At 39.1% G+C, this 23,766-nt stretch overlaps 2 protein-coding genes across 5 annotated transcripts in view; one reads left to right on the top strand and one right to left on the bottom strand.

Moving 5' to 3' along the window:
• Window positions 1-21,305, bottom strand: part of palm2akap2 (PALM2 and AKAP2 fusion) — an 84,969-nt gene extending 63,664 nt beyond the window's left edge. For 3 of the 4 annotated variants that reach the window (XM_075456616.1, XM_075456618.1, XM_075456619.1), the window contains exons 1-2: window positions 21,075-21,303; window positions 9,988-10,039 (exon numbers count right to left, since the gene is read on the bottom strand). In XM_075456616.1, coding sequence (XP_075312731.1) covers window positions 9,988-10,039; window positions 21,075-21,118 — 96 coding nt within the window. In that variant the 5' untranslated portion in view covers window positions 21,119-21,303. Of the gene's footprint in view, window positions 1-9,987; window positions 10,040-21,074 lie in introns of all 4 variants that reach the window. The other variant, XM_075456617.1, reaches the window with a different exon arrangement.
• Window positions 21,001-23,766, top strand: part of plppr1 (phospholipid phosphatase related 1) — a 67,129-nt gene continuing 64,363 nt past the window's right edge. The window contains exon 1 of the mRNA XM_075456624.1: window positions 21,001-21,105. The gene's annotated coding sequence lies outside the window, so the exon portion shown is untranslated. The remainder of the gene's footprint in view (window positions 21,106-23,766) is intronic.

The following is a 23,766-nucleotide window of genomic DNA, read 5'->3' as shown; positions in this document are numbered from 1 at the left end:
CATCAGCAGAGGTATGGCAACCAGATGTCAGGGACTACGGAGGGCATGTGGTCGGGGAACAGGCAAAACGCACACTACAACTACATTGGTAAAGCTACACTCAGGCAAAGAGCCTTAGATGACGTTTATTTCAGGGCTGCAACTTATGATTATTAAATGCTCAATACAGCAAACTTTTAAATCTTTAATTATTACTAAGTGTCAGAATGTATTAAAGACTATAATTATGTTTTTGTGTTGCTCTTCTCATCACAGTAACAGTTCAAAGTCTCTGAATTTCCTTTCTATTGTCATGTAGGTAAAAAAAAAACCAGCATAGCCACATTTGAGCTACTGGAGCCACTGCTTTGCTATTTCAATTTGCAAGTGAAAGATATGATTAATTTGTTAATCTGTTCATCTAAACAATTTATAAATGATTATTCAGCAGGACATTTCAATTGTCTTACTGTCAGCTATGAAGCTTCCAGATGATAGTTTAACATGTCCAACTATTACTCCCTTTTAATCCAAAATTGTCTGTGTTTGCAACAAAAACTTGAAGATGAAAGAATCCCTCACCTTGTACATTTAAACATGCCAGAGACGGACCCTGAACCCTGCTCGGTTCACTCTATTTCCCCCTCCCCCTACCCTCTGAGAGAACTCATCCACCTCCTCAGAAAACTATGTTGACATTCTTGGTGACACACTCATGACTTCCCACACTCTGACTCATAGTATTTGGCCCCACTTGGCCTGCTACCGTGCCCTTAAACAGAAGGCATCACTTTTCCCGCTACTGCTGACACCAACCGAGAAGATGGACACTAAAGCAAAAAAGTATGATCGAGTACTCAAGTGATTAAACTCCATTGGAGACTCTTATTTAGTAACATCGTCACATTGACTGGCCTGAATTTAGTGACCTTTTGTCCTACATGGCTGAAGATTTCAAGGGCAAAGATGGGGGTCAAAGCTTCTATAATTTGTTTACAGTTCCTGTAAGTTAAGCATAGCGAACACTCACTCTTATTCTGAAGTTCTGAAACTAGAACAGAACAGAATTTAATGAGCTTTAAAGTCAATGTCTTAAATAATACTTTAATCTCTGGGGTTTTGATGGGTTTCCTGCTGTTGTTCTTAGCCCCAACAGTGTATAATAGTACTCACTTAGAATATGAAAAACTTCTCAAAGAGACAAAAAAGAGCCAGACTGGAAAGCAAAAATAATCAAGCAGACAGTAAACTGACCCCAGCTGTATTTTTGAGGGAAAACAGCTCCAGGGATGTTCCAAAAGTTAAACTAAAAGAGTTGTTATACAGAGGTGTACAGTGTTTTACTTATTAAATTAGATCTTCAGTTAGCAAGTTGCTAAATTGGGAAATGCAATTCCACATGCTCTTGTAAAATGCTCAATTCTGTCCACTAGGATCTAACAAAGTATAGTAACAGTTAGTGTCCTAAATACTGAGGAAATATCCCGCTGCTGTACTTTGAATGCCTCGTGTCCATTTTGAGGCGACATTTGAAAGAACCAAGCTTTTCATTTTGTAATAAAAGTGCACAAACAGCTCAGCAGTTGTTAAAGATGCATGCAGTGAAGATGTGAGAGCTTTATCATTTCTGTCATTATTCTTCTTCATTACTTTTTTCTCCCCTTGTAGTGTTTGTGCAGCGAAAACAATAACACCTAAAACGCAATAAACTTGAGGACATGATCCCAAACTTCCCCACACTACTCAAAGCTTTAAATACTGCAAGCAAATGTGGTCCTGCGATAATCAAGTTCAGGTTTTTGGAATTATTTAAAAAAAATAGCATTAATTCAAAATTCTTTCATCAAGAAACATCTGAAATAATTTGCATCTGATCTCCATTGTTCCTCTACTATAAAAAAATAAAGCCTACCTATTTAAAAAAAAAAACAAACAACATCTTCTCTGTTTTTGACCTGAAACTCCAGGCAGACTTTTTAGTGTTCATTTATGCCTAAAATACAAAAAGTTTAAATCTCATAGGTGCCTTCATGAATTTGTCCGGCATTTTTTTTGTGTGTGAAAAAAAAGGAAAAACAAATAAAGTTTAGCGTTTCAGAATATAACAACCAACATTTTTTTTTTTTATTGCTGTAAACCTTTTTAATTCTAAGTAGACAAGAAATACCTTGGTTTGTCCATGTCCATGTATGGTTCAAATTCTTAAGTTCTACTTGGCAGTGTTGTAGTAATTTATGCATCTGTTTGAAGTTCTCAATGAGGTCAGCAAATAGTTCATGTGCATGCAATCTGCTTGGAACCCGATTGTTGTAGTTAATGGCTGTTTTTTCTTCCTGTTGTCTGCGGGAGCAGAGATTGAATTATCCTGTGAGAATTGAGGGGTTCAACTTTTTCCCCAGAGTGTAAAAGTAATCCATACAACACATTTGGTGAAGACCAATAATCCTTACAGCATTTTTTATTATTTGGTGTATTTTCTAGAGCCTTGAGATGAGTATTAGTAATTCATTACACCAGCTGGAGGGAATGTCTCACATAACAACTTTTGTTGTGAAGTCACCAACACAGTATTCTGCAGGACTGCCAGCTTTAACCTATCCACACAATGCTGTACTAAAACCTGAGCATGTCAAATGGATAAGGTGATATGTTACTGCCATACAGCTCCTCGTCTATCACCACAGTCATGTACCGGCCAGCAATCTAAATTGTTTTCTGAATTTTAAAACATTCTGTTTTTTCCAAAATTGTAAATGACTAAAATTGTAAGCTAGCATAGCTCCTATCTTTTCCTTTAATTCAAAGGGAAAAACTAATGGCTTTTTCAGAATAGATTCAGAGGAATAACATTTTCAACAGTTTGAGAATTTTTCTTTTTTTTTAAACTTTAGATTTTTGGCTTTTCTATGCCTTGGAAGCAAACGTTTCTGTTTTCAAAGTATCTTGATGCAAACAATTCTATTAAATCTAGCTTATCTTAGCAAATCGGCCACAGATGTTTAGGTTAACTTTTTAAGACTATCCTTCCCGCTCAGTTACTACTTCAGTAGACACTTTAAACAAACAAATTAAGCAAAAAATTTGAAGTAAGAAAGTAAAATGTATAGAACTAGCTAGATAACTTAGTTTATAATAACAGAGGGTATCTCTATCGTCTTGCACGTCAAACACAAGGATACTGTACACTTTAACGAGGACTCAATCCTCTTTAATGGTGGGAAAACCCACCCTTTCCCACAATGATTTTAAACTTGTATGAGGGAATGTGTAAACTTGTTAAATCCCTGTATATTATACATTCTTTCTATATGGGCCCTACAAACTCAATGCAATCAAACCTTCCCTTTTGATGAAGCATAAAGGAGGCTGATGTTAGGGGTTTAGATCAAGAGGGAGGTCGGCAGCTCACCAAAAACAGTCATCAAAACATAATCTGCACCAAGCCCAGTCTGTATTGGTGTCAGATAGCACATATGAGCAACATAAATCAACTTTATGGACCGATGATCCATCCGTACCATTGATTGGTTACCAATATTGAGCTTGAGTGTGTTTAAGTCAAACTTCATTCAAGAATTCAAATCGTTCAATTGTCTGATTTGGATTGCCTAAATGAAAAGGGAACGCTTCACATGAAGACAGACCAGCACCTTAAGCAAACATACTACGAGAGTGTGATGAAACAGTGATGTAACCTTTCTAGAGTTAAAGTTCTGCTGATGTTGACTTTGTGAAGAGGGCAGCAGATCAGATGGGTTACATTCTGTACATGCCAACACACCCAGCAGAGAAATCTCACTGTGAAGATCATCTTCCATTCTGCCGGCAGCCATACCTGAGAGCTTAGAGAACACATACTGAAATGGGCCCGTCTTTCAAACGTCATGGGTTTGATTCTTTGCGGGTTGGGCAAGCAAAATCTTTACCTTTGATAAAATTATAAGCAACAAAATCTACAAAAAAAAAAAAAAATTCTAAAGTAGCTAATCAACTAAATCTATAAGGATTAATTTTGGTGAAAACAGCATAATCACAAATTGCTGCAAACAACTCAAATTCATCAGCATGAAAATGTTGTGGTTTTATGAATATATCCTTTTTAGACAATGCTAATTTCTTTAGGTCTACTGAACAGGATGCTAACTTGTTAACTCCTCAGTTAATGGTGGTGCCAATAAATGCAAATATAGCACATTGCTGAAATGCCCTGCATGCCAATGTCATGCGATGGCAGCAGGTGGTGACTACACTCACCATGTCCGTCTCAGCAAAATCCAAATATGTAGGCCTTTAAATTCCCATGGATGTACACATACACACACAAGACCATTTTAAGAATGTGTCCATGTACCCTTTATGTGAGTCTACCAGCAACACTTCTGCTATGAATTAACCGCAGTGTTTTTGTTTTTTGGAGAGTTATGAGGCTAATGTTCATAACTGGAGGTGCTAAAATGATCCTTGCTGAATGCCAATCAGCCTCCCAACTACAGACTTATCACAGTCCTGCCTACATTGTTTGTTATTCAATTAAGCTCAAGTGTCACAAAAATAATTCCAAAACCAGCAGTGTCCAATAAAGCTGCATTCCTCCCTCTCATGTCTCAAGTCTGTGTGAACCCCAGCTCCAACTCAAACACACACACACATACACAGAGGCGAGTAGTTACGCGCAGACACACACTCAAACATACCAGAATGTCCAGTAGGGCCAGGACAGCTGCTGCTAATTTTAGAGGGCACGTAATGCCTGCTGTGCCCCAGACCCCATGTTTCTCGATAGGACACACCCTCTCTTCCTTTTCTAAATGACTTTGCCCCAAGCACACACCCCTCCCCCATGAAATAAAGTTCATAAACTGGGCCTCTTCTACCCAAATATCAGCTCTCTGAGATCCAATTTGCTCAGTTGGTGGTCGACAACACCCACTCTGCCAAATATTCACATCCTATAACACTAATTCAGGAAACCTATTGAGTAATTAATTGTGGGCACGAAAACATTAACTATGAGTGACAGCAAAGTTGAAAAGTGAGAGAAGTTTGCAAAAAACTCAAATCAGACAGTCTGCAGATGAATTAATCGCTTCCTTTCATAAAAGCGGCAGACATTACTTTTGTGAAACTTTGAGATGATGCAAAACGTTGGCATGAAACAACTTTTGAGCTTTCGAACTATGGTGATTTTACACTTGATTAGAGACAAAACAACGTTTTTGTTTGTTGGATTTGAGTGCGCAAAAGTTTAATTTTCATTAGAAGTCAAGATGCTATCAATAAAAGAAGATAAAGGGAAATCCAGTGCGTATGAGACTTTTCTTCTCAACCGTGTAAATATTTTACTATTACAGTAGTAATAACCCGGACTAAGAGATCTGAACACTCCACACCAGTTTTAAAATCTTTACACTGGCTTCCAGTCAGTCACAGAATAGATTTGAAAAGCCTGCTGATGGTTTACAAATCCCAGAACGGTTTAGGCCCAAAATACATCTGTGATATGTTCAGAGAATATAAACCCAGCAGAGCTCTTAGATCCAAGGCCTCAGGTCAGGTAGTCCAGTCCAGAGTCCAGACTAAACATTTAGAAGTAGCATTTAGCTGTTATGCTGCAAACAAGTGGAACAAACTGCCAGTGGAGATTAAACTTTCACCAAATGTAGAAATTTTTAAATCCAGGTTAAAAACATTTATTTTCTCATGTGTCTAGATAAGATACCATGCAAATTTCATGCATAGACTGTTGCTTGTTTTTAAATTCATTTGAATTATTTTATTTGTTTCTCTTTATATTCCTTTATGTATTTTTAATGCTTCTTACACTCCCTACTGCAATGCTTTTATTTTATGTAAAGCACTTTGAATTGTTTTGTACATGAAATGTGCTATACAAATAAATATGACTTTGACTTTAGTATATTTTCACTCAAGATAACATTTCAGTAAGTATTAACACTAACCTCTGTGATCTAGATCTAATTAAAGTAACAAATGTGTGTGAACAATCTAATATCAGCCTTGTGATAAAACCTCTGAGTGCAATATCAAAGAGCCAGTCAGTTCTTTCAGAATTTATTTGTTTCAAGGTTTCGTTGCCTTCAATGTGTCACTGAGTCAGTAAGCAAACTGCTCAGCCTGAAACAGCAAATGCCTGCCAGCAGCCCAGCACCCTCGCCTAGTGCAGCCCATTAACCGGGCCCTCCACTGCATGCTACAATCACAAATCTCAGTGCATGCCACGGTCTAGCTACAGCATCCCCCTCACCTTCACCCTGACTCACACATCCCCCCTCTCTTAAACCTTGCTAAGTGGATCCAGAGATTTGCCCAATGTCTTGCACAACTCTGACCTATAGAGATCCCTTCCAGCTCGTATCTCAAGAAATCAATTTGTGGTTTAATTCACTTAGTGAAATAATTCATTATGGCGTATTAGTCTTGCAGGATTGTTAAGAGTACTCATGAGGCAGCAGCAGAGATAGCTCGCATTCTGGAACTCATAGAGATTATCATTTTGAAAGTGACCTTTTTGCAATGAAATATCTGAAAGTCTGTGACAGTGCCTGTCTTGCTGCTAGTGCCACAGAGATTGCCACTTCTGTATTCTCCCTCTTTCCCAAACACTCACACACACCTCCATAATCTCAATCATCATGCGCCAGCTCCTAACTCCCTTTGGGACTTGGTCCCAGACAATCTGCGGGCTTTGGCGCATTGTGTGTGTGTGTGTGTGTGTGTGTGTGTGTGTGTGTGTGTGTGTGTGTGTGTGTGTATGTGTGTACGTTGGTGGGGCAAACGAGAGTCCAGGAGGTTGAGGTAATCTATGTAAACATATCACAAACCCGACAGAAGAGTGAGAGAAAGAGTACATGCAAAGACACATACGCTCTTGTGTATTTTGCCATGCTGCTGGCGGTTGGAAGGCCAACACTGGCAATGGTTAATTAGAAAGAAAAGGCGTTGACTGTTCATTGGCTGATGTTAAAACCACATGAAAGGCTTTGGTGAACACACATGGACTTTACAAATCCACACACAAACACGCACGCACAGTCACACAAGGTCTTCGGGCAGCCCCGGCCAGGCTGGGCTCCATTTTACAGCTATAATTACATGATAATAATATAGCAATTGCAGGTTTGGGTTTAACAACATGACATCACAACTGTTCCCTAATCTGACCAATTAGTAACCATGGAAACCTGCAGCTGACAGGCCTTAATTACCATCAGAAGATGGGAATCTTCACTGGTGACAGACAAATGACCGTTCAATTAGATGCTGCTAAATTATTACTTTGCTGCATTGAAACTAATGGAGAACGCGCACCAATCAGAAAGATCACAGTGTAGTCAGTCTAGACTCGCAAAAAATACACTTTTTGCACAATTTCACACTGAACTGTTAAAAAGTTTGATTTAGAAAATGATAATGAATGTTAAAAAATATTACATTGTAAGAAATAAAACGTATTAACCAAAGACAATCTCATACACAGCTTAACAATTAGGGCTTGAAAAAAAGTAATTTGATTTGAGTAATTGTAAAGATTTTAACCTCAAAGAGATCTTAGTGTCAAAGCCATCAGTGTCATGCTTTATTAATCAGCTTCACAGAGCAAAATAGATCACTGCAGTAAATGAACATCATGCTGACAGCTGTCTGCTTTCTGACTGACTTGTGTGCAGCATGGCTTTAACTCAACGTTAGAGACTGGATAACATGTTAACATGGGTGCAGATTCAGCAGCTCTGTCTGAGGATGGCTCACAAACAGACATATCTGCTCGAACCTTTGGCTCAGATTTTAGACGAAGCTTCCAGTTTGGCTCGAGTTCTGCTTAAGTTCTGAGGAGGACAGACATCGATGGTGATGACAATGAAATCTCAGAGTATCAATTATTGATGAAATCATTAGCATGTCAGCTGCAGACCGCGGCTCCATGAGTGAGGATGTATGTGTGTTCTGTGCGCCTCCCCACAGGGGTTTTGCAATGTTTGTTCAGAAAGTAAGACGACTATCTGTCCTGTACATCCATGTTGAAGAGAATGGATGTCACATGATTTTGATGTAGTGTTTTTGGCCTGGAGAAATAGCAAAAAGATGAAAACAGAACTATTTTGCTTCCATTTTAGGATAGTCTATAAAACTTTGACTTGCTTCTGTGTTTACACTTGACCTCTGCTTTGGCTCACAGTGTCTAGCTTCCCACTATTAGTGTAATAGTAACCCTTCACTATCTAAGATTGTGTTTGTTGGTGATTCAAAGCATGGATGAGACAAGAACAAAGGTGCTCCTTTGGAGGACACAAAAAGCATCAAATCGTTTAGTTGTGTTCAATGTCCGACCATACATTGATGTCAAATTATTTGGCACTTAAAGTAGAACCTCTAATTCTGCTCCATAACTCAATGCTTAAATATTTTTTGTAGTATTTTAGTACAGTAACAACCAGAATATTCTGCAGCTTTTGCACAATAACATCTTGGCTGTTCTTGGCTTTGTCCGGCAAACCAAAACCTATTTAGATGACACATTAACCATTGATTTTTGAGGTAGATGTAGAAATACACACACGCAGCAATGATGCAATAAAGAGAAATGCTTGTTTCTGTTTGTTCAGACTGTGAGAACTTTGCGCTCTTTTCTGTAGATGCCACACTGGTTTAAGTACATGCAGCCTGGTATGGCTGCCATGCTTCAACGTGGCCAAAATAGTTTCCCCATCTGCTGCAACTAAACCCCCCCCCCCCCACCCAAAAAAAAAACACTTGTGTGTATGGATGTGTGTATGTCTTCCTGTGCTTCTGAGTGTCCAAAGTGTTTCTGTGTGCGTCTCTGTGTGTGCGGTTCCTAGCTGGCGCCAAATTTAGTCTCAGGCAGTGAAACTCGGTGCAACTGTTGCCCTGAAGCCCTATCAGCAGAGAGGCAAACACTTTCAAGCATTCCTCTCTGATCATGAAACACAACTGCGAGTGCCCAAATATATTCTTGACCAGCTCACAGCTGAGCTCTTAAGCTCTTACACAGTGAAAACTGTTGTACCTAAAAAAAAAAAAAAAAGAAACCTCAGACATCTGGTCAAATTGAGAGAGAAAAAAGAAGCTTGATAGGATTTTCCACCAACTTCTCCATAAGTTGGTTTCCCCTCCACCAAAGAAAAAAATTGACATGGAAGAACATGAAAGTGGATATGAACAGCAAAACAAATGCAGCAGCGCAAGACAGAAGGCTGGCGAGGGAGTAAAGGACATTACAATAATAGCAACAAATAATCACTTTGTTTTATTTGATGGAACGGTGTGTAGGAGGCTGTGATGTCATGCTGAAATACTCCCAACACATTTCACTTACGAATTCACGAGTTAAGAATTAATCCTTTATGCAAGAAACTGACATGCAGTTTATCTTCATTTTAATGTTTGCAGCCTTGACTTGCACTTAGCCTCCTGCCACAGAAGCTAAAGTGGCTGATGATGGCGGAACAAGGTGCATGTGTAACACAGACATACTGTACTCACGGTATACCGCCTGCTGATTTTGTAACGGAGCCAATTCATTTTAGCTTATCATGTTAAGTTGCAACGCAATGTAAAACTCTTGTGCACATTTAGAGTAAGTTTCATCCTCGGGATCAGTGTGACTTTCAGAGCTCGACTCCACATTTACGTCATAGTGCTATGATACTTTTCCCCACCTTTTGGAACCGTCCAAGTTGACGATAGATTAGCAGCATGACAAGACAGTGAAAGCATGGTAGAGAATGAAAGGGAAACGATGAAATTAGCCAAGACGAGTAGAGCTGTAGGAACTCTGAGGTGCTGGAAGAAAGAAAAATGTTGTACTGTGAATGAAAGAAAGAGATTATATCAAGGTGGGACGGTGGGACTGACAGCCCCCATGTTTTAAAAGAAAATCTGACAGTAAAAACAAACCCACAGAAGGTCAGAGAAACAGATAAAAGGACAAGCAGAGAGAAAACAGACAGTTTAAACACACTGACTTACCGCCAAGGCCTGCAGCCTCTCTTTGTGGAGCTGAGCCTCCTCACACGACATCCTGAGCGGGAAGCAGGGGAGAGGGAGGTGAAAGGAGAACCAGAGATGAGATTTGGGAAGACGGAGTCCCTCAGCGAGATGTATATAGAGAGAGACACAGAAGGGAGGGAAATAAAAGAGTGAGGGAAGAGGGGAAGTGGAGGAGGAGTATCCAGACGAGGTTCTTCCTCAGCAATAATCCAAGCAGAGTAGGAGAAGGAGCTCGTGCCGAGAGGAAGCAAAGATCTTTTACTCAGTGGCCATGTGCTTCACACTCAGCCCACTGCTCGCATTTTCTGTCTCTCAGTCTGTCTGAGTCCCACTCTTTCTTTGGCTCTCCCTGTCTCTCCTCCCATTTGTCCCCTCCTTTCCTCCCTCCCTTCTTTAGGCATGAGCCATGTGTGATTAAACAGCTGGGAGGAGCAGCTGAGAGAGGGAAGGGGAAGGGGGAGAAGAGTCAGGGCTGTGTGAGAAGAGTGGAAAGAGAAGTAGTAATGAGAGACAGAAAGAGGAAGAGCAAAATAAAATTTGCAGGAGGAAGGAAAACAAAGGCAGAGGAGTAATTTGTCATATCTGAGAGCTGAAGGTGTTAGAGGTGCTCGAGAACAGCGGAGGAAAAAATGAACCATTTGGAAGATTCTCATCACTTACATAGATTTATGGATCAATATCCAAAATAAAACCTCCTCATAATCACAGATCTCTCACTTCTGTATAAACATGAACTAAGAGAGGAAAAGGGACTATTTGCATGTGAGGTGCTGAATAAAATCACTCTGTTTTCCACTCCAGCTTTACTTGAACTTTTCAAAGTTGTCCGAAATTTCTTTACAATATTGTGCAGTTGTGCAAAAAGCAAGTGTAACACAAAATCACCGAACGGAATTGGATTCTTAACTCGGTTTTGGAGTCACGGTTTGTTTGTAAAAAAAAAAAAAAAGTGCAACATAAAAAAAGATGTGAATAATAGTGTCAAATTTGCCATAAAAAGTTACCTGCTGAGCACTAGAAAACAGTTGAAGAGCTTTAGGATTTTCTTGGCTATGTATGTGCAGGTTTAGGCCATGCTGTCAATCTGCACTGGAACTTGTGTTGTTCGGATCGATGCTTAAGTATCGATTTTTGAGATCCCAAACGTGTCCGTTTTAGGATTGATACTTTATTAAGAGTATCAATACTTTCACAAATCTGCACTAATTTAATGTTAACAGGTACTTTTTTGATGGAGTACATTGTTATTTCACCATTTACAGGACCTCTTCCCGCCGGTCGGCAGGGACTAACTTACATCTCCCATTGAGGGAATTGTGGCTGTATCAATGTGCGCCCCTTCTTCTGACACAGACGCGTGTGGAAGCATATTAATGTGTGGAGCTTTTTCACATCCAAAAATAAAAACAATGCTCAGGGTACATCTTGACTTGCTCGTTCTAAAGGTCAGTAGTTTAAAATCAATATGCAAGTTCTCAGCAGATTTTTTTATTTTATCAATCCTATCACCATTTCTTATCTTCATTATAACTGAAAATGCCAATGAGCTTTCGTAAAAAGTATTGGGTATCAGTTTCGACAAAATCACCTTTTGCTTTAACTTGGTATCGGATCGGGAGGAAAATTTCAAACAGGAACCTTTGACTGTTTTACATACTGTCAGCACACCAGCTACATTGAACTTTTACGGCAAATAATATGATATAATATTAGTTTATTTGGTTCTGACATGGTTTGTGATCAGATGGCCACGCGACACACAGTCCACATACGCATATCTTCGAAATGTCTAAAACATTTATTATCTTTTTATTTGTCATTTACATTTTTCTGCATTATGTGCCACAAAGTGAACGTATGATATGTGGCAACCGGGTCCAACAACAGAACGTGAAGTTTCATTTGCAAATTTAAACTTGCTTACATTTTCCATTATGTTCTATTAACCCAAATGAAGTATTGCACAACTGTTAATTGTTAAAAAATATTTATAAGGAGTTAAGGAGGGGTTAAAAAATGTCATTCGAGGTAACTGAACTGCTTTTTTACTTTGGTTGGTTTGGATTAGGAATTAAGAAAACATGGTATGTTTTAGATATTAATTAAAATGTGGTTAGGTTTAGGGACAAAAAAAACAAACCCATATGGTTAATCTTAAATACAAATGAATAACAATTTACATGTTTGAATCTCTTTGCCTTGAATGCTAAAACAGCAGGCAATGTTGTTTAATGTTGACAGCTGCCAACTTCTGAACCATGACATTGACATTTGAGACATGTACAATTACGCATTTTCTTGTCAAACGGAATGAAATCTTCATATAAGAAATGTAAGCCTGCTTCAAACCTAATTATGTAATAGTCAACAATATCAACAGTATTCAGTCAGCTTTGTAGATAGTTAAGAGATCATGGGTATGATCTCACTTTAAAAAAGGGATGTCTCATAGCTCTATAAATAATGTTTGCTCTTGCTTAACCTGAAAAAGAAATGTTCTTTTGTGCTTTTCGTCCCCACATTCTAGCATGCCATGTTATTAAATTCAAAGACTTGCTGCTGCTAATTGATACGTTAGCCGCTGTTGCAAACACTAACTTTTCTCTTGACAGAGCTCATGCCGTTAGTTTTTGTCACTTTTCGGGAAGAAAAGACTGTACCAAAAACTCTACAGTGATTGTTACTTTCCATTTCGGATCTTTTCATGAAATTCTTTGTGGTTATTCCCTGTTAGTAGGTGGTTATCCTGCCCACACAGGAGCAAGCCAAAAGCTGACTCCTCAAGCTTTAACTCAGCTATTCTAACCTTGCTGTGGATCTACTCCTGTGCACATAAAACTGACACCAAAAAGAAGCCTCCGTCCGCTGAGGATCAGACACTGAGTGAGAAGAAGAAGAACAGAAAAAAAGAACATGATTGTAATAGTGGAGATGGTGAACGTCATTGGCATATCTTCAGAAATTCAAACAGCAAAAATACATCTTTGAAAGCCATGACACACACACGCACACACACACACACACACACACACACACACATACACACACACACACACACACACACACACACACACACACACACACACACACACACACACACACACACACACACACAGGCATATGCGTGGACAAAGCAGAGGTTGTGTAAATGGGTCACTGTAACCTGTGTCCCAATTATCATTGTTCCCTGTTTTATCTCTCCTCGTTCACACAGGTTTCATACACTCCTTGGCTTCCACCTCTCTGACTGCTTTTTTATTTTAGATTGCTTTTCTGCCCTCTTGTCCACTTTCTCCCCCTTTCTCACATCCATTTCTTTCTTTTATCCTTTTCTCACCCCTGTTCATCTCCGTCTTATTTCTCACACGATGGATCCAATCCCTCCATCTCTCATCACTTCTTACGTCTCATTTCCTTTTCATTCATCACTCCTTGTTTTCCTTCTGACTTCCATCTTGTACTCATCCTCTCACTTCCTATCTCCGTCGTTTATTTCCATCATTCCATTCTCATTCTTATTTCTTCTCGAGCCTTCTGTGCTGTCCCTCTAACCCTCCTCTCCTATTCTCTCTCCTTTTTTTTCCCCATCCCTCCTTCCACAAGCAGACGTCCTTTTAAGGAGAAACAGCAGCGGTCCTTGCTTACTCCTTTGAGAATACAGAAGCATGTAACACACACACACACACACACAAGCACAAAAACACACTAAAACACAACGGCCACTGCATTACTCCAAAGAAATAAATAGTGTGATTCAGAAAAATGCAGCTGGACAGTAAATTTTCTGTGAAGGGCTTCGATATAGCTTTGACATATTAGCATAAGAAAGGAAAAGTTCAAGGTTATCTTGGATTTTTAGGGTTTATAAATGTTAGAGGCTATTAGAGGCCTCCAATAGCCTCTAATATTTATACATCCATATAAATATTTGTTAACAATTAACAGTCAGTGTTGAATTAAAGTTTCCGTACCAATGTGTATAGATTTGTTTCTTATAAACAATAGATTGGAGAGATTCATGACTGCTTACATTTTTATTTCCTGCCCTTCAGTTTGGCAGTGAACAACAAGTTTACCGGCAAACACTAATAAAAATCACTTCAAAGAAAGGTATTAACATGAATTCTGTGGCTGTAAAAATATAACAGCAGAGCATGCAGTTTTATGATTTTCCGTTTTGGTGTTCGTTTAGTTTTAGTTTTATTTGAAGTTTAGCAACTCGTATTCGAGGGTAGCACCTTTCCTGTGCAAGAATTGCCCATTCTCACCAGAAAGCTTGTTATATGTTTGTTTGTCCACTTGTCCAAAGTGTACTAGAGTCCCAATCCAAAGATTGTGAGATAGCAACATATTACTAAGCTGTTGTTTTGTTCAGAGCAACATTCAGGTCACCTGATGGGAACCGTGACCTCTGAGTAATGTGTATGCCATAACAGTGTACACTTCAAACTCAAAGCGCATATTTTCAAGATCCTTAACTTTGAATTTTTACCTCTTAACCCTAATTATTCACAGGTGAGTGTAACTTGAAAAGACTGTAGAAAACTTGAAGTACAAGTCTCAAATTAGCCATCTCGTGCATTAGTCAGCATAGTAAGTCCATCTGCCACGCAAGTGTCAAATTTAACAGTGTGTTTTATATATATATATGTATATATTTAAATTGAGGCTGTTTCCCTGTATCCCAATTAGGTTTCTTTTCATTCTTTTGCTGACATGTTCTTTTGGATTATACCCTGCATCTCATTTAAAAACTGTGGGCTTACCTCACATTGACATACTGCTAAGCCTTGAGATCCAGTATTTTTAATTCTGTGTCCTATTCTTACCTTAAAAAGTTCCTGTTCTGGCAACCCAGTTGCCAGGAAAAGACGCTGCCATTTTACATACTGCCACACCTTATTCTACACTGTCCTGTTGTTTTACCTTCAGTGTTATACTCTTTGGTAACTCCTGTCGCCGTCGTGTTTCTCCTCCTTATATTTTCTTTTTCTTTTTTTTCATATGCACCACTGACATTTGTTTGACTTCAGAGGATAAAATTAAATACTGGCTTAGGGTTAGAAATGTGAACACCTGCTTATTGATTTAACAAAAAAGCCTAGTTAGGATTTGGGAAAAATAACTGGGTTGGTATTAAATGGCTGCACTGTTGCAAGGAAAGAGGGCATGTACACATGCATTTAAAAACACAAAATACCTATGTATGGAATGGTCCAAAACATACAAACTGCAAACTGGAAACATAAAATTCAGTTGAAAGACTGAGCTGTACTTTTGCCTCTAGCACAACTAGCAGCTTGGGATGGTAATCTTGCTTACTGTGTTTTCCAATTTCCATCCGTGGGTTGATCTGATCAATGGCATTTTCATTATATAATCATATATTCATCTATGTTTGTCTATGGGCTTAAAATGATTTCTTGAAATCCAGCAGTTATGCACAATGCTGGAAAAGGATGCTTAACGTCCACAAAATCAGCTTAAACAAAAGATGAAGAGATGAAGACTAAATGCCCGGCTCTTCACCTGATGAGTAAAACTGCACGGTGTGTATGCTATCACATTACTCACGTGACAAGCAGACAGAGCCATTTCTGTTTTGTTTGCTACTATCTAATACCAGCATGGGCTCAACAGAGAGCTATTCAGACATAATTGTAATCAAACAAGTCTGTGAGGAAGTGTGTAAGTGACTGTTGGTCAGCTAGCATGTATCCTGGATGTGGATCCCTATTACAGTCAGCAATGTGGCTGTCATTATAGTCTACTATCTTTAAAAGAGTCTGAGTGTTTGAATTGGATTTATACTCATTACCTCGTGATGTTGGCTGCTTACACTGTCACTGTGACCCATACTTTTTGACTTGTGCATGATCAATTTGAATTCTTTTTTTTTTCTTCCTCCTCTGCTGGCTATTTGTCTCTCTCCTCATTCCCTGAGGTACGGCCACCTTTCCTCCCTCTACGAGCCATTTGTTCTGGCATTAGCCATACACTGGTTGGTCGTCACCGGAGACAACAGCATCATTGTTCCTCTGCATCGCCACGACGACGCGATGACTTCACTGCACAGCCAGCCCAACCCCCCATACCCCCACCCCCCCTCCCTTCCCAACCCAGAGGTAATGGTCTCCAGATGTTGAACTGGAAGAAGGAAAGCACTCACACACAAATATAGAAATAGAATAATATGCAAAGTGTGAGTAGGAGGCAGAGTGAATGAGCAAATATGGACAAAGAAAGTAAGTCAGAAAAACTGTGTATGTGTGTGTGTTTATGTGTATGCGTGTGCTACGTTAATGCGGTCATCTCTTTTGCCCGCCTCTCATGAGCTTATAAACTCCCGCATTTCAATTCTCCCCAAAATAACTGAAACACATAGAGCGACACATCTGGTTGAGACTGGTTTTTACTGCAGACTGGGCTATTGTATGTGTATCTAAATATGAATGTGTACATGTGTGTGTGTTCTGCATGTGTAAGAGTGGTGCAGATATTACTCATGTTGTGGGGATCTTGGTCTTCTCACACCGTACCATGTGTGTTCCATAGGGGGATGAGGGGCAAGTCCCCATATGTCGGTCATTAAATTTTGAAGACATATTTTAGGGTTAGGCTGAGGTTAGTTTTAGTTTAGGGTTAGAAAAGCTGCAGTTAAGGTTAGAGAGTGCACGTGTGTGTGTGTGTTTAAGGAGAAGAGAAGGAGAGACAGACAGAGAATAAGGAGGAGGAGGAGAAGTACAACCCCTGAAAGACATATTTTGAGCTATCTGACTGCCAGACCTTAATCTCATTCATATTTCATACACTACTGTGAGAGGCTGAACTGTTTGGTTGTCTCTCTGTGTGTCACCGGAAACAGTGAAAAAAATAAAATCACAGTATTTAATCTTTACCCCTTTGCTCAGATTACCGAAATTTTTTAACCTTTAACGTTTAAGCAAAGCACAATTTAAATCTATCTTCTGAGTTTCTCACATCACAGAAACTGAACAAATCATAAGAGACCGAGCACTGATATCTCTATTGTTGCTATCTAGTCTTGTGTCTTTTTCCCCAGTCATAAAAATATAATAAGATAAACCATTAACCTAGTTCACACCGTTCTCACAACTAGAACAATATGAATAATGATATAAAGCTGCATGAATACCTAAAATAACAGCAAACATCACTACTTCCTCAGTCCCCTCTGCAGGTTTTGAACTGAGCATGTTGATGTCAGTATATTCCAGTAAATGCATATGTATACGTGTGCCATACTCGAAAGTAGTTGAGATGCAGACGGATGAGAAGCAGATGAGACAGTGTTGCCATTTCAGCAGTATCTTTTGGCTCAGACTGTCTTTGAATGCCTTTTTTTTCGATTGCTTGTCTGCTCTCGCTTGATTTTTATGATTTAAGTTAATGATGTTAACATTTTGAAAGGCACGTTGGCATTTCGGTGTGTTGTCGCAATATACTCACTTTGTGACTAATAGTCTGTCCCTTTTTTTCTTTTTTCTTTATAAACAAATTATGCATATATTCATATGATTAGTTTCTATATCATTTTCCCCATGTCCAAATTTGTATCGCTTTATCCATAAAATGTCCAAAAAACCAAAACAATGAACAACATACCGATAAATTCTAACTGGGCTGCCATCCAGTTATATTGGATATGCACAATTCATACCATTAGCATCTCTTTACTTTAATACTTCTACGTGTGAGTAATAAATAGCATCAGTGAATGAACAACTGTCATTGTGATGTGTGCGCCTTACATGTAGATAGTCTTTCTGCTTTTTTAGTGTATCATCTAAGGAGAACACTTTGTACGAGCTGATTAAAACGAGCATCTCAGAAGAAAAGGCAAAGCGAAGGGAAGATGGTGGGTGATAGACTAAATCATGACAGCACTGTGCCTCATTTTGTCAATTAGTACATTAACTATTAATGCACCAGCAAAGGTCCTCGGCATTATGCCTCACTGCACTTTTCCTGCCCGCTTCATGGCTGAGGTTCTTATGGAGCGCTCAAAAAAAGAGAAAAAAAAAAAATCAGTAGGACCCGTCAATCACACTGCCAGTCAACAACTAACCGGGAGTCTCCGCTGGCAGTGAACTGTATTATGCCGTGTTAATTAACGCTTAAGATAAGTAACTGCCCAGCATGTGTTGACTTGCAACATCTTAAAGGTTACAAGTCGTTCCAGTTGGAAATAAAGCAGCGTAATCTGTCATAATGACCAACATACCTTGCACAACATCTGTAAACTGCACAACCTGTGTTATAGATGATATGTTAAAAAGAAAGTACAACTTCTATATACCCGAAGGTTTTAGGTATCAGGCCATAAAACAGAAAAAAAACATCTGATCTTACCTTTACCTCTAAAAACGAAGGAAATACAACTCAGATGAACAACTAGACATAGAACACTGTGTTGTTGTTCATCTAAAGCAACAATAGGGAGATGTGTGAACCTAAACATTATGTTTCTGACACGGTTTGAATTACACTGACGTTTCATATGCACACAGTGCACAACTTTGTTTTCCAGCCCTGCACCATCCTGTTCGTTCAAATCTAAGTCAATCCAATTCATACATACAGAGCCAATCCGAAAACAATTTCCTAGCTAAGGAAACCAACAGATTGCACCAATTGTCACGTTAGATTTTCTTGACTGTGTTGGTAAAGTTGCTTATATGTTATTATAAAACTACTGAAATATGTTTATGCACTCCAGACATTTACCATAGTGCTTTGCATCACTTCTAACCACAAATGCACAACATTACAACCGTAATTTCAGTAATTTCAGACTGACTGAATATAAGCTTATATGATAGGATGTAAATATAATTCAAGCTTTTTCTCATGTAAAAATGATTGGTCAGATTTAGCAAATTTCACACACATAAGTCTCGGAAGTTTGTAAGCTTTTAAAATGTTCTCTACACGTTTGCAGTTCATGACACGGTAATACATACAAAACAAGTTATGTTCCACATATATCAATTTTGCTCACATCAACTGCTACAGTAAGCAGGCCTCAGCGAACATGTTAATTTCAAAGTTCATGGCAGTACAATTAGTAGAAGAGTGAACAAACATGGCTTGTTTGGAACGGTTGAAGATTAAAAAATAAATAAAATCAAGGTGCTGCAGTGCCCCAGTCAAAGTTCAGACCTCAACCTGATTGAAATGTGGTGGGACCAAGAGAGCTGCATAAACCAGTGACTGCAAACCTCAATGAACCGAAGCAATGTTGTAAATAAGAGTTTTTCACACACTGCCTCTGCATTTTGGCTTTGTTTTTGTTGTTGTTCATTTCAGGATGAAAGTATTTAAGACCTGTTATTGACCATACAACTTTAATATTGTGTACTGATATGTAAAACCTTAAAACTAAAACCGGGTGTAATTTATTTTTTCACAGGACTATGTATATGCGCCAAATTTGCAAAAAATAATACTCAGGATATGCAAGGCCCAGAGATGTTCAACATGAACTCGAACAGCATTAGATCAAGGTCTATGGTACTGTGAGTATATGATGTTTGAGGTGTTCTCAGACACTTGGCATACTGTACTCTTCCCACTGTATTTCTGTGGTGTAAACATAGAATAGCCAGTTCTATGAGGGCCCTGAACTTAAAGACACAACCATCTGACAAAAAAAAGTTCCACAAATCACAACTAAAGAAAAGAAAAGTTTCGCACAAAAAATATAACGAAAACTTTTCAAAACAGAAAATAAGACGTAAAAAAAGTACGTGTTTTATGAACTTTCTTTTGGCGTTTTTTAAAAATATTTTTTAATTTTTTGCTTTTATTTCCATATTTGTATAATGAGCAAACCGAAAAAAAGTGTTTAAGGCTGATCAACAATGAAAATTAAATGGAGGGATTGAACCACTTCGCCAGCTTTGTAATAATAAATGACAAAACACCCCGTAATGCAACTCTCTCCTAAAGCAACAGCCTCACTCGGTAAAGCTTCCCATTCACAAAACTAAAATCGCAAAACTAGCCATTGTTCCAAAATTGTATATATGTTTGGATCTAAACTCACATAAAAAATAGTTTTCAAACAAAAATAAAACTACACGTTTAGGCCAATATGAGTGTCAAATTTCCTTTTGAAAAATGTAAGAATAATGCTTGAAACAGCACATTTGTTGACTGACATGAAGTCTCTTGACATGTAAGTCCTTTTGGGAAGACGCGTAAGAAAATTGACAGTATCTGCACCAGCATTTTTCCTCCACTTTCATCCAAAAAGCTTTTCAAGTTGCATAACACAGTACCAGATTGGATTTTGGTTTTCCCTTTGCTTTGATTTTAGGACGAGAGAAATTAAAGTGTAGACTATAAATCTTTCCTTCTTTTTGAACCAATAAATTGCCTAGATTCAAAGGCTCAAAGGGGTTTGTAATTCATTGTTTTTCTTTATTTCAATTAAAAATTAATTATGTTCAGGAAAAGATATAGACATACAGGCACAGAAATCACACACAGGAGGAGGTGGTTTCCAGCATGGCGGACTGTGCTGACACAGAGAGGTTGGACCATTCTGCAGCCTCCACATTGACTATGCTAAAATGCACCACATCTCACAGACACACACACACACACACGCACGCACACACACGCACACATACACACACACACAGTGCATACCATGCATGAAGAATTGCATTAGAAAATGCAAGTATTGGAGAAATGATTTTCAGAAGCAGACTGCTTCTGTTTGCCTCAGACAAACAGAAGATGGTGATACAAAACAGAGCTTAAAGAGCCGGTGTGCAGTGAGGTGAGATGTTTGCACAAGGAGCCGTGACGATGAGTGAAGAATGGAGAGATGGAGTGAGGGGAAGAGAAGGAGGAGTGTACACGGTGTACCGCGTGTCCCCTCTCTAGTCATGACTGAGCAGCAGCCTCACCATGACGGAGCTCCCGTTCCCATGACAACCCAGGCTGTCAGATGGGAAGGAGACTGGTGGAGGGATGGGGGCAGAGAGAGGAGTGATGGTGGAGAACATACAGAGTCATAAAGAGCGTCTACTTACGGGGTTTTGGCGGTGCCGTTCCTTTGCAAAGGTGCGTCTGACATGGCTGCAACACCCGTCTTCCCAGTTCTCTATCCTCTCCCCTCTCCCTCGTCCACCTCTTGTACTCCTGTCCCCTAGTGTCCTTTTGACAGAGTTGTGTCCTCCTCTCTCTGCCTCCTCTTCTCCTCCTCCCTCCCCGCCTTCTTATGTTCTCCTCCTTCTTTCTCCTTTCCTCTTGCCTTATCGGCGCGTGTTCTTTACGCCAAGATGTGTCAGAGCAGCCTGTGCCGCTCCTGCATCACCCTGCTCTGCAAGCAGGAGGGAATGGGAGTACGTGTGTGTGTGTGTGTGTGTGTGTGTGTGTGTGTGTGTGCTTGAGTGAAAAAGGGAGCGAGAGAAGAAAAAAGGGAAATAGTGGCCCTCTTGTGTATTTTTCTGTGTAAATGCAGGTGCGGCTGTCATTGGGAGAGAGTGAAATTGGTCCAGTAAAAGCTGCAGTGAAGCAACAAAGAGAATGAAGTAAAAACATACAGTAAGTTCCAGTGAGTGAGGAGAAAAGGGAATGTTGATTAGATAAATGAGAGGGGTGGGGTATGGATGAGAGGTTAGGATGACAATAAGGCAGCAGAGAGAAAGAGTCTGTAGGGAGTTGCTGAATAATGAAAGGAGTGGCCAAGACTGCCTCAGTCAGCCTTTTTCCTTAAGAACAACCTTTCCCCTCTGAGACTGAGGAGAGATTCATTTGAAGAGGAAAATAGGTTACGAGCTCGAATTGTGCTTTACTGTGCTTTACCCCAGTCATAATCCCCAACATCTCAACCATCCTTTGTTTGTTGTATGTAACTAAAGAAGCTACGAGCTGTGCCTTCAGCCATTGCTGCTACCTTTTTGATACATGAGATTGAGACAAACATGCCTTTCTGTCTACAATACAAAATCACTTTATTTTGTCCCTTTCTAGCTGGCTTTCCAAAATGACATTGCTTGGTTTGGGTTACAAATCAAAATTATTTGTGTTCATAAAACAGTCAGAGTTAGAGCTAAAAAACGTTCTTTTTAGAAAATGACCGTACCATCATGGATGACATTTTTACCCTTCATAAACAGTTAGTCTCACCCCAACTTGCGGTCGAAAAGTCTTTTATATAATTTTGGTAATATCCTCTTGCATGAATAAACAGCGCATGGCCACGTCTTGGGGTGAGAACGGTGTGAGTTTCAGGGAACGTCTTAGTGTCAGTTAATCTGTTTGAACTTTAGAGTTGAGGATGTAATCCGAGTGATAAGAAGGCTGGTGTTAACACATTTTAATGGCTGACAGATTACAGTTCAGACAGCAGTCCAATTAAATGTACATTTTCAGTAACAAAGGTCTGAAGTTCATGAAGAAAGAGGTTTGATTCTTCAACCATGACACACCGAAACATAATGAGACTTTGATGTCACGAAGCAGAATAACAGTGCATTCAATAATCTGTCTTCTACTGTAACCATTTACACATGGACAGATATCTGTCATGAACATTAGAATGTGAAAGTTGGACTTTCATATACTGAACTAAAAACAGCACAAAGAAAATGTGTTTTCTTAGATACAGCAGTGTTTATAATCTATTATTGGACAATATTCTTAAGAAGTTATAACAACAGCAACAAAAGACGAGAAGATTGGCAATGCTCCTCCTTGCATGGGCTCAGGAACACTGATGAATATGAGTGATATGCATGAATCAAAATTATTAAGAAAATCATCAGACGCAAGCGTGCAGAATTGTAGAAAAAAAAAATATATATATATACATATATATATACACACATATATACATATATACACACATATATACATATGTGCTGCAGTCGAAGTACTGCAGTGCTTTTCAGATCACTGCGTTTTGTTGTTATTTACTTTTTTTATGCCAGCCCAGCTTTATTCGAAACAGGATTGTAGTTTCTACAGGCATTTGCAGTTTTGGTGCAGGCTGGCTTTTGGTATGCCTATCTCACTTTTTTTTCTTCTTCTTTTTAGCTCAAATTCCAATTGCTACTGTAAGTGAGAGCTACTGAGAAGTGTTTAGTCTATGAGATGTTGCTACAGATACTTAGCCAAACAAGAAGCTCAGCAGTCTTTTTTATTGGGGCTGTAACCTGCTGGCTGAGTGCTTAGTAGCACTGACTGAAGACTGGAGGATACAGCAGAAAGTCCATCTCTCTACTATCTCCTGTTTTCCCTTTTCTTCTTATCTTGATGTTACTTATTTCAAATGATCCGGCATTATTCCTTTTACACATCACTGGCTTTTTTTCTTTATTGCTACACCAATCATTCCTTTCTATCTTTTTATGTTTTGTTCCCCTTTACAGATCACTGTAGATTACCCATGACGTAAAGTTGATCAGTGTCAATTTCTACCCTTTCCAGTTTCTTTATTTTGAAGCTTTTCAGAAGAGGTGCATTGAAGAATTTTCTCCATTGTCTGAATTTTCAGATTGTGAAAAAAAAGGACAGAGTGCAACTTTTTTGTGATGGTCCACTACTGACAGCAAGTGTTCTTGACCTTTTGTGTTGACTGTTTTGTGCAACCAAAGGCTAGATGGCATTTCCTCACAGCTTAAAGCACAAATTGAAGGTCACATCTCTCGAAGCACCGAGATTTTTCACATTCGCAGCTCTCTCATATTTAGATATGTACACATGCACCGATTCTTCTCA

This window comes from Odontesthes bonariensis, chromosome 22, assembly GCF_027942865.1.
Source record: "Odontesthes bonariensis isolate fOdoBon6 chromosome 22, fOdoBon6.hap1, whole genome shotgun sequence".
Lineage (NCBI taxonomy): Eukaryota > Metazoa > Chordata > Actinopteri > Atheriniformes > Atherinopsidae > Odontesthes > Odontesthes bonariensis.
This window is presented reverse-complemented; position numbering and strand designations above follow the sequence as displayed.